Source organism: Heterodontus francisci, chromosome 1 (assembly GCF_036365525.1).
Source record: "Heterodontus francisci isolate sHetFra1 chromosome 1, sHetFra1.hap1, whole genome shotgun sequence".
In the NCBI taxonomy this organism is placed as follows: domain Eukaryota; kingdom Metazoa; phylum Chordata; class Chondrichthyes; order Heterodontiformes; family Heterodontidae; genus Heterodontus; species Heterodontus francisci.
Window position 1 is genome coordinate 206,007,548 of NC_090371.1, and position 14,273 is coordinate 206,021,820.

At 42.0% G+C, this 14,273-nt stretch overlaps 1 protein-coding gene across 4 annotated transcripts in view; it reads right to left on the minus strand.

Moving 5' to 3' along the window:
* Positions 1-8,747: 8,747 nt before the first annotated feature.
* The window catches only part of fhdc1 (FH2 domain containing 1), a 134,573-nt gene continuing 129,047 nt past the window's right edge, over positions 8,748-14,273 (minus strand). For all 4 annotated transcript variants that reach the window (XM_068040831.1, XM_068040814.1, XM_068040823.1 and 1 more), the window contains one exon: positions 8,748-13,445. In XM_068040831.1, coding sequence (XP_067896932.1) covers positions 10,881-13,445 — 2,565 coding nt within the window. In that variant the 3' untranslated portion in view covers positions 8,748-10,880. The remainder of the gene's footprint in view (positions 13,446-14,273) is intronic.

Genomic DNA, 14,273 nt, shown 5'->3' on the forward strand with positions numbered 1-14,273 from the left:
ATGAACAATTGGAACTCTTAATGCTCTAGTGAGAAAGGTGCAGTTTGAAGCTTTGATTTTACTACCTTCATTCTTCAAGGGTTAATCAGATAGCAAAATTTTCATACATTTGTTATCTAAATTTCACTTTGACTTTCTTTCTTCCTCACTACAGTTTTCGTTGTCTGGGTTTCAAAAGAAAATCCATATATCAAGGGGTAATGTTTATTTTCTCCAATGCTGGTCTTGCACTGTAATGGATGCGATCTGTTCAAAGAAAAAAAAATGAATCTGACAGAAGAAAATTGAGACAGAGAAACCTGTTTAGGTCACATTAGGATCCACACCCTACCACAAACATTTTTTGTAGGCACAGTGTAGACAATTGATGCATTATTATACAGTCAGTCTACTGCCAAAATGGTACAAAGAAAAATAAGTGACTGCAGGAGGAGATGTTGAATGAGCTTCATGAGACACAGGTTTTACCTTTTATCTTTTATTGTCTTCTGCACAATAACAACAATTTCATTCATTGGAGTTTTTGAAGAGCAGACACATTTTGTTTCAAAAACATACCTGGGGCACTGCTGGCCCTTTCCTCTGTGTTATCAACAATACCTTATTGTGCTGCTGCTGGGTGTTAGTTACTCCCACGTGCTGTGGTGGAGTGACAACTTTCACAACGTTTGTCTCGCACCTAATCTCACAATGTTGGAGACCCCAAGGCTTGATGGTGGACCTGCGAATGATGCTTTGATATTTTCCCATGGAGTAAAAGGGCAACAAAATAAGGCCATGGTCACGTTTGTGTCAGTCAAAAGTAATGCATGCTCATCAAACTGAGAATGACAGGGAAAGGATCTGCGCTAGCTGTGCACATTATGGAAACAGGCCACACTAATAAATCCATGGCACGTTTCAAAGAAGAGCAGGGGAGTTCTCCTCAGTTGCCTGGCCATTATTTATCTTCCAAACAATATCAGTAAGACAGACTACCTGACCATTATCACATTGCTGTTTGTGGGAGCTTGCTGTGCACAATTTGGTTGCCATACTTCTGACATTGCAACAGTGACTAAACTTCAAAAGTACTTTATTGTGTGTAAAGCACTTTGAGGCATCCTGAAGTTGTGAAAGGTGCTATGTAAATTGAAGTCTCTCTCTTGGACTTTAACGGGTAGATCTTATGAATTTGCACTTCTGATACAGAGCTTCATACTTTGGAAGGATATGTGGAGAATTCAGGTGCAGAGGTCATCTTTTGGGGGTGCACTGATCTTCCCAAATGCATTCCTACCAGCACATGAAGCCCTGTACCAGGAGTGCAAATTCATAAAATCTACTTAATATACTTACTGCAAAGACTGGACACTCCTGCTCTCTTTCTCCTAACATTACCAAATTGACACTAGGGAGCAAAGATCTGCAAGTGCACGTAAGCACACATGCATAGAGCTTGCTGCTGGCGGGTATAGTGCGATCCACAGACTGCAATATAACTCCAGTGATGCTAGCTGCACTTTGTTCTCTACATATACCAGTCTCAGACCAGTGTATCAGTAGCCTTACATAGCCAAATCACATCCTACTTAACCTGCTGAGGACCAACATTGGCAGAGCTGGTCACCTGTCCACTCTCTGGATTGGAGAATAGAGATGAGAAATTAAATAGCTAGCAATCCTTATAACATTCGAGAAACTAGATTTTCAACTTACTATGAATACTTGTCTTCAACTACTGCAGTTTCGTAACTCCATTTCTATCTTTTCAAAATACAGAGTTCTTGGTATGTTTGTTTGTTGGAATGGAGCCAGAGAATCAATTATAAAATGCAAACTTGCGAATAGTGATTAAAAATGCACCCTATTATATAGAAGTCCTAACCACGAGCACAAAAGGAAAAGCAAGGCTTTCAACCACGCAAAAATACCATAAAAAAATAAAAACTGTTGAAATTAAACACCCCCACATTAATTACAGTATTTTCTTTAAAAGCTGTTGACTTGCTAAGAAAGAACTGACTTGTGAACTGGCGTGGTGATTAAAGCAAAATCTAAGTTGGTGATACAACAGGGTGGATTTCACAGACAAGGTTCCCATTGTGGAGTCTCACTGTGCCAAGTTACCCTCAGGTCAATCCATCTTGCATGGAGTACCCATGGGTGGTAATATCCTACAACTGTCCATATGGTGAATTTCGGATTGCAGTTGTCTCCTCATTGGGGAGTGCAAAGCAAAACAAATGTGAGGTAATGCATTTTGGAAGATCTAATACAGGTGGGAAGTATACAGTAAATGGCAGAACCCTCAGGAGTATTGACAGGCAGAGAAATCTGGACGTACAGGTCCACAGGTCACTGAAAGTGGCAACGCAGGTGGATAAGGTAGTCAAGAAGGCATACGGCATGCTTGCCTTCATCGGTCGGGGCATAGAGTATAAAAATTGGCAAGTTGCAGCTGTACAGAACCTTAGTTAGGCCACACTTAGAATATTGCGTGAAATTCTGGTCGCCACACTACCAGAAGGACGTGGAGGCTTTGGAGAGGGTACAGAAGAGGTTTACCAGGATGTTGCCTGGTCTGGAGGGCATTAGCTATGAGGAGAGGTTGGAAAAACTCGGATTGTTTTCACTGGAACGACGGAGGTGGAGGGGCGACATGATAGAGGTTTACAAAGTTATGAACGGCATGGACAGAGTGGATAGTCAGAAGCTTTTTCCCAGGGTGGAAGAGTCAGTTACTAGGGGACATAGGTTTAAGGTGCGAGGGGCAAAGTTTAGAGGGGATGTACGAGGCAAGTTTTTTTACACAGAGGGTGATGAGTGCCTGGAACTTGCTGCCAGGGGAGGTGGTGGAAGCAGATACGATAGCGACATTTAACAGACATCTTGACAAATATATGAATAGGAAGGGAATAGAGGGATATGGGCCCCGGAAGTGCAGAAGGTGTTAGTTTAGGCAGGCATCAAGATCGGCGCAGACTTGGAGGGCCGAATGGCCTGTTCCTGTGCTGTACTGTTCTTTGTTCTTAAAGCAAAGGTCAAGAACTGCCACTGCTGCCCACCCCCACTCTTGTACATCTCCGAGCAACCTGATAGTGATATTAGTAGAGACTGAGAAACTGCTTGTCTATACTATAGTACATAGAGACCAGGAGCAGAAGAAACTGGAGCTTAAACAAGGGAGGTTCAGCGGGAAGAGGGGATTGGGAAAGGTGGCGGGCTGTTGTAAGGTCAGGAAACTCAGAAAAACGGGTTTCCCAAATGTTCTGCACAAATTAACTGCAGGACTATTATTTTTTTCTCTGTGGAGTTCCTGCCTTGCAGACAGCCCGATGATAGGCTGGATGCATTGCGGGCGGGAAAGTCTACTTCACAAGGCTGAAGCGTACGAGAGCAGGTAGGTTTATTGGGGGAGTGAGACAGAATCATGGAGGGGACTGGACCGTGGAGAAGATCCCGATCATGGGGGGTTTCATTGGTGATCTCGGGACAGATGATGGTCGGATCAGGGGACAGGGAGCAGACAGAATGAGTGGGGGGATTGGGAGAGGAATTTACTGGATAGCTTAGGCTATATATATTATATACTGGATAGCTTGTTTTACCCGGAAGAAACACTCCTGTCCCACAAGCAGTGCTGTCCAGGCATTTACCTAATGGATTCAGCCCTACTCACCTTCTTTCAGTTGTCGTGTTTCCCAGGGTCAGGTTAAAAATAGAATGACTGTTCAAATGTGGGCAGGAAGCCTCATTATAATATTCAAATGACCAACCCACCTTCCATGCACAGATTGGTCGCCTACGCATCACCCTGCCTCCGTTAAAACCAGGAGTGGGCAGGGTCGGTTCCTGTTCCAGATCTTTTGCATTTTAACCTCTGACACAATCCGAACTTGCTTTTGGGAGATAAAATTCAGCCATATGACAGAGAATCCAGAAAGATGGAAACAGAAACCTCAAAAATAATTAGTGTAAGGATGATGGAGTTGCTGTCTGTAGTTTGAAAAAGGAATGCTGGTCATTTTGTTACACCTATGCTATCATTATTACTTCATGATAGTGGTGTTGGGTCTGGCAGAGGGGAACAGCTGAAAATGTGATTGGAGGGCGGACTGTCCTGTTGCCTGGGATTTTGATGGTATAAATCTTTGAAATCTTTTCTTTCTTTTTTTCTTCTTCTTTCTTCTTTTGGGCCTCCTTATCTCGAGAGACAATGGATATGCGCCTGGAGGTGGTCAGTAGTTTGTGAAGCAGCGCCTGGAGTGGCTATAAAGGCCAATTCTGGAGTGACAGGCTCTTCCACAGGTGCTGCAGAGAAATTTGTTTGTCGGGGCTGTTGCACAGTTGGCTCTCCCCTTGCGCCTCTCTTTTTTCCTGCCAACTACTAAGTCTCTTCGACTCGCCACAATTTAGCCCTGTCTTTATGGCTGCCCGCCAGCTCTGGCGAATGCTGGCAACTGACTCCCACGACTTGTGATCAATGTCACACGATTTCATGTCGCGTTTGCAGACGTCTTTATAGCGGAGACATGGACGGCCGGAAATGCATGTGTCTAAATCCACCGATATGCTTTTGTTCCCACCAATTACTAGTGGTGCTGATAAATTTATCAATTCAATGTTTTAATTAAATTTTTTTTTGACTCAGCTGAATCCACACTACCAATTCACTTGAGAAAAACAATTACCACCAGCTTCAGTGCATTGAATACAGAAGAAAATCGAGCTTTTGTAAAAAAGCAAAAATAGATGTTTAGCTTTGGCATTAGCCTTCACTGTTACTTTTTACTCCCTCTCTTAAACTGTGCAGTTTGAAGATCAGAACACATTCAGCATCAAATTGATACCAGAACATTCACCTGAATTATGAAATTAATTTTGTACTTCATTGTAGGAGTGAATGGAAAGCCAGGTGGTTGATTTGTGTTGAAAGAATTCAACATTTGAAGACACTAGCCACAATGAGAAATATAAGTATACAGGAAAGTTATGTCAAGATTAATTTTCTGAATTAACAGCGTTGTTTAAAAAGCAGTAATCAATATTAGCTAATGTTCACCATGTAAGTGACACTGCTGCTAAGATATGCCATGTTAGTGCCCATGAAATAGCTATGTTATCAAAACCATTTTCTGAGGGAGAATTTTTGAAGAACTGCATGCTTAAACCTGCAGAAATAGTGGGGTGAAAAATCAAGCACACACCAGAAGCTGAAACGAGAGGCTCAACAGAAATTGGGCCTCAGGCCTTATTTCAAAAGTAGAGACAAGTTGTTTTCATCTGTCTCGATTGCAGAGGCAGCTTGGTCTATTCCTGAATTGATCCCAGCCTGGCCTTTTCAGGGGCAGCACAATCAAGACTTAGGGCTGGCCAGGTAAGTGCTGACCAACATTTTCCAATCTCTTGAGTTAGACAATTATTTTGGAGCCATCAGATGGATTGTTGCAGGCACATACTTGCTCAGCAATTGGGCAGTAATTCATTTGCTCAAGGTGCATTCACAGGTCTTCTGATTGCCTTTTAGATTGATCAGCAGTAGCACTGCCGAAGAGAATCCATTTAAAAGTGGCCCCTGAATTCTTCCTATATTAATACCATCACAGAGATTCTGCATTGACAAAATACCATGAAAAAAACTTTTTAAATAATAGCAAATGATGGATTTTAATTATCCAATAAATATTTGGAATAAATCAGAGCATCATGTACGGCTAGGCATAATGAACCAGTAGTATAAAATTTTCCACACACTACATCACCAGGGAGGTGGAGGAGGGACCTTACACACAGTGTGTTTGCATGTCCACTGGCTGTTGTGGAAATTAATTCAGGGAAAACTGCAGACAGTAGACCTAATTTTCTGATAAGCCAATTGATCCACAATAGATCCTGTTCGTGATGCATGGAGCCCCGACAGTCTGCAGTCCCTCCTGCCTACTCCTACTGTAACTTCAGTGAGAGTCCACTTAATCAGCTGCAGACTATGGCATGAACCAGTTATTTTTGGCCAAGGCCTTTTGTTCAATTTTCCAGTCTTACCTGGGGAGGAAGCAAAATCTCTGCCTGGTCCAAACATGGCTCTTGGTGTAGAATGGACCAAGACCAGGGTAATTCTGAATCAGGCATACTTCCCTGACAACCTGCCATTATGGGACCACCTAGTGTCCAGGCTGAGGCTGTGGTTTGGACCCACAGCAAAAATGGAACACAGAAATAGGAGTAGGCTATTCAATTAGATCATAGTTACTGAATTTTACTTTCAAATTTATAATTAGAATCTTTAAAAAAAAGGTACTGAGGGGTGGAGGTACCTACCAATTCCCCCAAGGTGGGACCAGACCCAATACGGCTGGACTTTCCAGCCTTGCCTATATGCACCCCTAGTGCCATGGATGCCTGCCATTAGCAGTCAAATTAGGGAAAGTCCAGCTCTGTCACAGTGGTGCAGGTTGCCATTTCAGCACTTACACTGAAATGAACCCTATCATGTACGATAATAAAAACAAGAAGTGCTGGAAAATACTCAGCAAGTCTGGCAGCATCTGTGGAGAGAGAAGCAAAGTTAATGTTTCATATCAGTGACCTCAGTTCTGATGAAAGGTCACTGACCTGAAACATTAACACTGCTTCTTTCTACAGATTTTTTTTATTTCATTTTTTTTTTATTTAGAGATACAGCATTGAAACAGGCCCTTCAGCCCACCGAGTCTGTGCCGACCATCAACCACCCATTTATACTAATCCCATATTCCTACCACATCCCCACCTGTCCCTATATTTCCCTACCACCTACCTATACTAGGGGCAATTTATAATGGCCAATTTACTTATCAACCTGCAAGTCTTTGGCATATGGGAGGAAACCGGAGCACCCGGAGGAAACCCACACAGACATAGGGAGAACTTGCAAACTCCACACAGGCAGTACCCAGAATTGAACCCAGGTCGCTGGAGCTGTGAGGCTGCGGTGCTAACCACTGCGCCACTGTGCTGCCTGCACAGTATTTTCCAGCACTTTTTGTTTTTATTTCAGATTTCCAGTATCTGCAGTATTTTGCTTTAATTCACCTATCATGTACTTTCTGGGACATAGACTCAAAATATTTCACCCAAGATATGTGTGCACAGCTTTGCTGCATATTTCTGTATAATTAAAAATATATGTATTTAGTACAAATCTGTAGGTCATGGGAAATTGCACATCACACGTGCAAAATCCTGAGTTATGAAGTCCTACTTGGCTCAAATATTGTATCATTAAATCACAAACTATTATGTAATATCAAGGTTGTCTGGCTCCAGTACCAAACTAACTAAGAGGTAATCAATTAAAAATCATTTCCATTCATGAAAAAGCTAGCAATAAGCTATCAATGAAGAACTGGCAACAGCTATCAAATCACTCTAAATAGAAAGTCAAGTCGTGGCTTGGCACTGTATGACTCCTCCTGCACTACATACAGACAAAAGAAACATATACAACGATAAAAAAATGTAATAATTCATTACAAATATCATGAAAATATTTAAGTGTACCAAGTACTGTAATAAATCTTTGCAATAGTTTTTCTCCCTTTCAGAGCTATAATCTGTTAAGAGTCTTGGGTTATGCACCATTCCTTGAGCTAATGCACTTAAATAGCAGGTCTCAACGCCCAGTTTATAGGATTCTGTGTATGCATGACTTCTCAGTCATCAGCATGTCTGACCTCAGTTTCCTGCTTTAAACTACAACCCTCCCACATTCCTTCCTTGGGGTCCTGATGTATCTGTAATGACTGTTGGTTCCCCTGGGCAGGTGCTCCTAGCAGGTCTGAGCATAGTCCTCTGGGGCAGTCACATGTTATCTGTCCCCCTGGTGTGGCCATGTCCAGCATCAATGTAACTGGCCATCTGCTTTCTCTCTTCTTTGCTCTCTATGCAAATTCCATCAATGTCCCTCTCCCCATCCATTGCCTAAATAGGTTCTGGAAATCAATGCTGTTTTTGTGGTGAAGTTATCAGGCTCCAATCAGTTCTCAACACAATACACCCAAATTGCAGGCCTCCTCCTACAGCTCTCAAATCTAAGTCATTCCATTGCACTGGGGCCAAAAACACCAGAGCCACCCCGCCGACTCCATTACTCCAAGATCTCAGTAATCCCAAGATTCTCCAAAGTCTGCCCTCTCTCCCCATTAATACAGGTAGGTGCCACATACAAATCTTCTCCACCCTCTCCCCTTTGCTCCCAGGTCCCATTCATACTGAGTGCTTCTGCCCTATTCCCAGGCTCAAATCTCACCATTGTTTCCCACTTGACACTCATATACCTCACTCCCTAACTTTCCAACACCAGCTGTATTGCATTTATTTGGACATATTGTAAAAATAAAAGATAAACATTGATGTTACCAGAGTTGGAAAGTGTGGTCACAGAACTCTGATATCCAATGATGCCAAACTTCAACCACATACAGAACGGTAATTTTTCAAAGACTCCATTCCTGGCATAGAGGGAGCGAAACTGAACGGGGACGCAAAACGCAAAACGGCTGCCATCACATAGGATGCTTGATATTCAGTCTTACTGAAGTCAATGAAGCTAAATATCAGATGAGGCATTCAACAGGCAACTGATACGATATTTTTTGTTTTGCAGCCCGCCAATGCCCAAATTTACCCCACAGTCTCTGCCAGTTTATCTCTATTGTCTCTCATGTACTAATGTAGCAATGGGCATTCGTAAGCCTCACCAAAAAGACAACACAATCACTACGTAATTAGACAGAACTGACTTTTAATACTTGATTGAACAGAAGTTATGTGGAACGTGCAAATGTTACTGTCTACAACACTTCATTTCAATTTACAAAGATACATCACTTTTGTTCACAACCTTAAGGTAGTCTTACAATCTGAAATGACCATCGAGTCATGAAGTTTTTAAAAGCATGATGAAGGCAGCTACTGATAAAATAAAGCAACTATCACAGATGTTAAACAGTGACACGAGGGTGGAATTAATAAGGGTTGCAGAAGATGAATGAAGCTAACAGCTTACAACATCTTAGCCAAATGAGCAAAAGCACCTCAGATACAAAGAAAAAAAAAATCAGTGACTTGTCAAACTGACCTGTGTGAGCTTTTCAGACTGAATATCAGTTTTGTCATATTTACATTAAACTCTATCTCTATAGTGGATGTAAAATAATGTTCCATACTGTTTCAATTATAGGCATGAGTAGAGAAGAAATTGGAATTCCTTAATTTGCCAAGAAAAAATTGCCATTAATCTCAAGCATGGTGTGGGTGGATTCAGCAGTCCAACCCACGTTCAGTCTGGTTCATTTCAGACAGTATGTGGGTCGGTTAAGAGATGTAATGAGCTCAGCTCTAACAAAAATATATACTTCTTTTAGATTAAAGCACCCTGTGGAGAGAAGTCAGGGTATAATATATCCCCATAAAAAACACTACAGAATAAGAATAGGACAAAAAATTGACTATGTTGCTACAGACAGGCATGGGCCTGACAAAGTAGTTGTATACAGATGTATACAGCTTTTATATTTAAACAAAACAGGAAGGAGAAAACTGCTAAACAGGCAGTGCAACACCTATATATACATACTAGCACGCTGTTAATTACTAGATCACTATTAAATACAAAAGGCGATGTTCCTTCACATCACTGTGCTCGAAAGTCACCAGCTAACATCCGACATCGAATGGATGATCATCGTTGAGTAAGAATTTCACAAAGTCCAGTGTTTTACACTCAGGGAACTCCTGCAAAATAGGGCCTCATTTCCATTATTGTGAGAAAGAACGTCCTTTTATACCCATAGAAGGTGTCAGAAAACAGAACACAGCTGCATACAATGGTCTATCTAAATCTCAAGCTCCAATTTCTAATCAGCCCTACAATCAGTGACCCATTTGTGAAAGTGACTGAACGTGAGTGGTTATCCCATCCACGGGGTTTAATTAATGAATAACCAGCTATTGTATTTACTGTACAGATTATGTTATGCACTTTATATCATACACACTATACATATCACAATACAAAAAAATAAATTATGGTGCTGCAACTATATAATTAAGTGGAAGCTTCAGTCCACTAGTTCGTTCCTTGTATCTCTACACATTTCTAATCCTTGGCACCAATACTCTCCTCCCTTAAAAAGAAAGTAGCAGCTCCTTGTAATGATAAATATGCAGCTTCTAGAGATTTAAAGATTTAATGTTGATGTACATTTTAAAGAGATACATTCACTAACTACAAAGAGAGATAAAGTTAACTTAGCTTTTTGACATTTTTATGTAATGCATCAAGATCCATTACAGAGAAGCAGCACTCTAACTCAATCTTGCAAAATACCGTGCACCAGTAATTCTTCCTGAGGAATTAGCAATCACATTGCCACTAATCAAGATGCTTCTAGGTCCTGGTTCAGCATCAGTTAAATGTAATTTCATTTCTATTACAATTATTATTCCCCCATTAGGGCTTCAACTCCTGCTTCCTGCTGTCACAAAAAGTGAGATCTGGCCAATGCATTTCTGTATGCATTGATTCACTCCGTGACTGGATGGTAGGAGGCGCACTTCTAAATGGCAGAGCTGGTCCTGGCAGTTTCTCCACCTCCTGCCAGTGCCATAGAGAACAGTTCTAAAAACCTGTCTGACATCGGCTGGTTGAACAGCAGTGAAACTTGAGCATCAGTCGATGCTGGAATTCCAATTCCAGTCATCTGGTTGGGAGTCAAGAGCTATCAGGTTGTGGAACAGCATTGTGCACCAATGAAAAGCTGAGCTGCAGACTCATGAGGAGAGAACTTCCCCTTCAGGAAGATCCACTCATCACCCTTAATTTACTAGTGCCCTAATCTACACATGAAAAGGGCATTTTACTTCCATTTCAGTACCCTTTCTGGGGTTTTCCTGATCCTACTGGAGTCTGCTGCTGGGACACGTTTCTTTTCTGTCGATTTTAGCGAAGTACTGTTTCCTGTGTACATGATTTGTGTTTTACAAGTTGGTGCTTTACTCGCCTCTTGAGGCTTGCTCACCAGTTTTTGGCTACTTGCCCTTTTAACATTAGCATTTTCACTGCTGTTTGTGTGATGTGTCCCAGTGCACTTTGCCGCAGTTTGCTTTTGTGAAGCTGCTCTGGTAAGATTTGTTGACTTGAAGGTTTGTTGAGGCATGCCTGGGATCCGTTTGGAGTCTGCCCTCTGGCGACGAGAGGAGGATGCCACAGTATTTCTGGCAAAGCTGGGAGTTGGATTTGGCATGGCTATGCCATTTCTTTCCATGGGTACTGTTGCTCCGCCTGTGTCTGTTCTAGGCTTAGGGAGACCTCTTGTAGTTGAGCGACAGATTTTAGTGCTTTCCTCAGGTTTTGGCCTGGAGATATTTTGGACTGGTTTAGCACTAGGTTTTCTAAGGGAGTCTTTACGTTTTGGCAGACTGTTTGATGAGCGACCTGAAGCAATGGTCCCTTTTGTTGGCTTTTGATCTGCAACTGGATAGCTGGACCTACGGGGAGTCTTTGAGCAGCTGTCTCGCCTATTTGACCCTGAGGCCTTTTGAGACTGTTTTAGTTCATCACTTCTTAATGTTTTTGTTTCCGATCCTTTAACACTATTTGATCTTCTAGTTGATTTTGATATTGGCAAAATCTTTTTTATTTCCTCAATATTTGACTGGCTCACTGTCCTTGGAGATTTGGGATGGAATGAACTACTCAAACAATGCACTGTTGTTTTCGGATTGGGCATTGCTTTCTCTCTGACAGTACATGGCTGCTTTAAGTTGGAAATCTGCTTTGCCTCCTTTGGTAAATCCAATTTCACAGAGATTGCCTCAAGAGCAGGAATGTTTTGAGTGGCTACTTCTTTCCCGATAGGAACAGAAAGATGGTTGCATGTCATGTGCTCCAAATCATTAGACGTTGCTGTATGATCCCCAATATGATTATCTTGGCTTTCACACACCTTATGTGATTCTTCTTTGATATCCTGGCACACAGATTTTATTTCACATTTCTCTGAGGATCCAGAACAATCCATATCATCTGTGTATCCCAGCACAAAAAACACTGTTCCGTGCTCCTTATTTGAAACAAGGCTAGCAGGTGATGTTATGGTATTTGAGCTCAGTACAGTCACTTCAGTACTTTTTTTATTCTTCTCCTTTTGTGGTGAGGGAGAACTTGAAACACAGTAAGATTCACTATTAGAGCAACTAAGACTTTTCGAGTCCAGACTGGAAGAAAGTACACTCGAATCGAAGACAGTAGAAGTCTGAAGGTTCACATGTGTACCGGGTATCTGCAAACTCACATCTGTATCAGGAATCTGCAAGCTCACATCTGTATCAGGAGTCTGCAAGCTCACATCTGTAGCAGTAGTCTGCAAGCTCACATCTGTATCAGGAGTCTGCAAGCTCACATCTGTATCAGGCATCTGCAAGCTCACATCTGTATCAGGAATCTGCAAGCTCACATCTGTATGAGTCTGCAAGCTCACATCTGTATCAGGAGTCTGCAAGCTCACATCTGTATCAGGCGTCTGCAAGCTCACATCTGTATCAGGAATCTGCAAGCTCACATCTGTATCAGGGGTCTGCAAGCTCACATCTGTATCAGGATTCTGCAAACTCACATCTTTACCAGGAGTTTGCAAACTTAAGTCTTCCGCATACTCTAGGTCTGTTAGTGTAACATCATCACAAGTTGTCATTTGGCTAGAGTCAATTATTTTTGAACTGGAGTCACTAAAAATTTGTAAACCCTCAAAAAGCTCAAGTTGCTCTTTGGTTGCAGTCATCTGGTTTAAATTTGTGGTCTCTATATGTTTTGTGTGATCCCTATTCTGTTTGATATTCTCATTGTTATTGTGGGTATCATGTCCACTCTGACCAATTCCATTATCAGTCTTTATGTTACCAAAGTTTGTTGTATAAATAGTCTCTGTGTTCCCAATAGTGTAAGGCACAGCTGAAGCTGTGCGCCGAAGGCTGTCTTTTACAGTTGTGTCATGAAAAGAGCCCTGGTTTGAGTGGAAGTATGCATTATCTAAGCTTCCTTCTCGAGTTTCTGACATCTCTTGCCAGGCTGCCCTCTGTTTAGAGCAACGTGCAATGGAACGAGGAATACTGTTTGACTTTGCCTGTTCATCTGTTCCAGCAGCCTGCAAAAAGGACAATAAATGACTGTCCATAACTGAGCCTGCAGATGAGCGTATGCGCCTGCTTCTTGTTCTTTTTACACCTCCTGGGCTTTGCGATCTCTGCTGTGTGAAGGCCAAAAGGTCATGCAGTCCATCCTTGATGAGCAGTTCCACGTCATTTTCACTACTACTCCTTCCAAATACAGCTCGCTCACCAGATGCCCACAAATGCCGTTTCTCTTCCAGTTCCTTTAACCTTTGCTGTTGACGGAGTTCCTGGATTTCTCTGTCTCTGTTCTCCTATGGGATACAGAGATTTCAATTTTTCAGTAGTCAAATATTTATCATTTTAGTTCAATGACAATTTTTCTTGTAAAGGTTAAAATAAATTAAATGAAGAAGCCACATTAATTATAATTCATCTTTTTTTATTTTTTTTTAATTCTTTCATGGGATGTGGGCATTGCTGGCAAGGCCAGCATTTACTACCCATCCCTAATTGCCCGTGAGATGGTGGTGGTGAGCTACCTTCTTGAATCGCTGCAGTCCATGTGTGTGGGTACACCCACAGCGCTGTTAGGGAATTCCAGGATTCTGACCCAGCGACGGTGAAGGAATGAAGGAGTTGGGAAGGTGTGTGGCTAGGAGGGAAACTTGCAGGTGCTGGTGTTCCCAAATCTCTGCTGCCCTTGTCCTTCTAGGTGGTAGAGGTCGCAGATTTGAAAGGTGCTGTCAAAGCAGCCTTGGTGAGTTGCTGCAGTGCATCTTGTATCTGGTACACACTGCTGCCACTGTGGAGGGAGTGAATGCTGAAGCAGGTGGACTGTTGATCCTTATTGTATCATATTTGCACCAATATATAAAAGAGAACATACATACGAACATATGAATTAGGAACAGGAGTAGGCCATTCGGCCCCTCGAGCCTGTTCCACCATTTGATAAGATCATGGCTGATCTGATTGTGGCCTCAACCTCACTTTCCTCTCTGCCTCCCATAACCCTTGACTCCTTTGTCTATTAAGTATCTATCTCAACCTTGAATTATTCAATGACCCAGCCTCCACTGCTCTCTGAGGAAGTGAATTCCACAAACTAACAACCCTCAGAGAAAAAATTTCTCCTCATT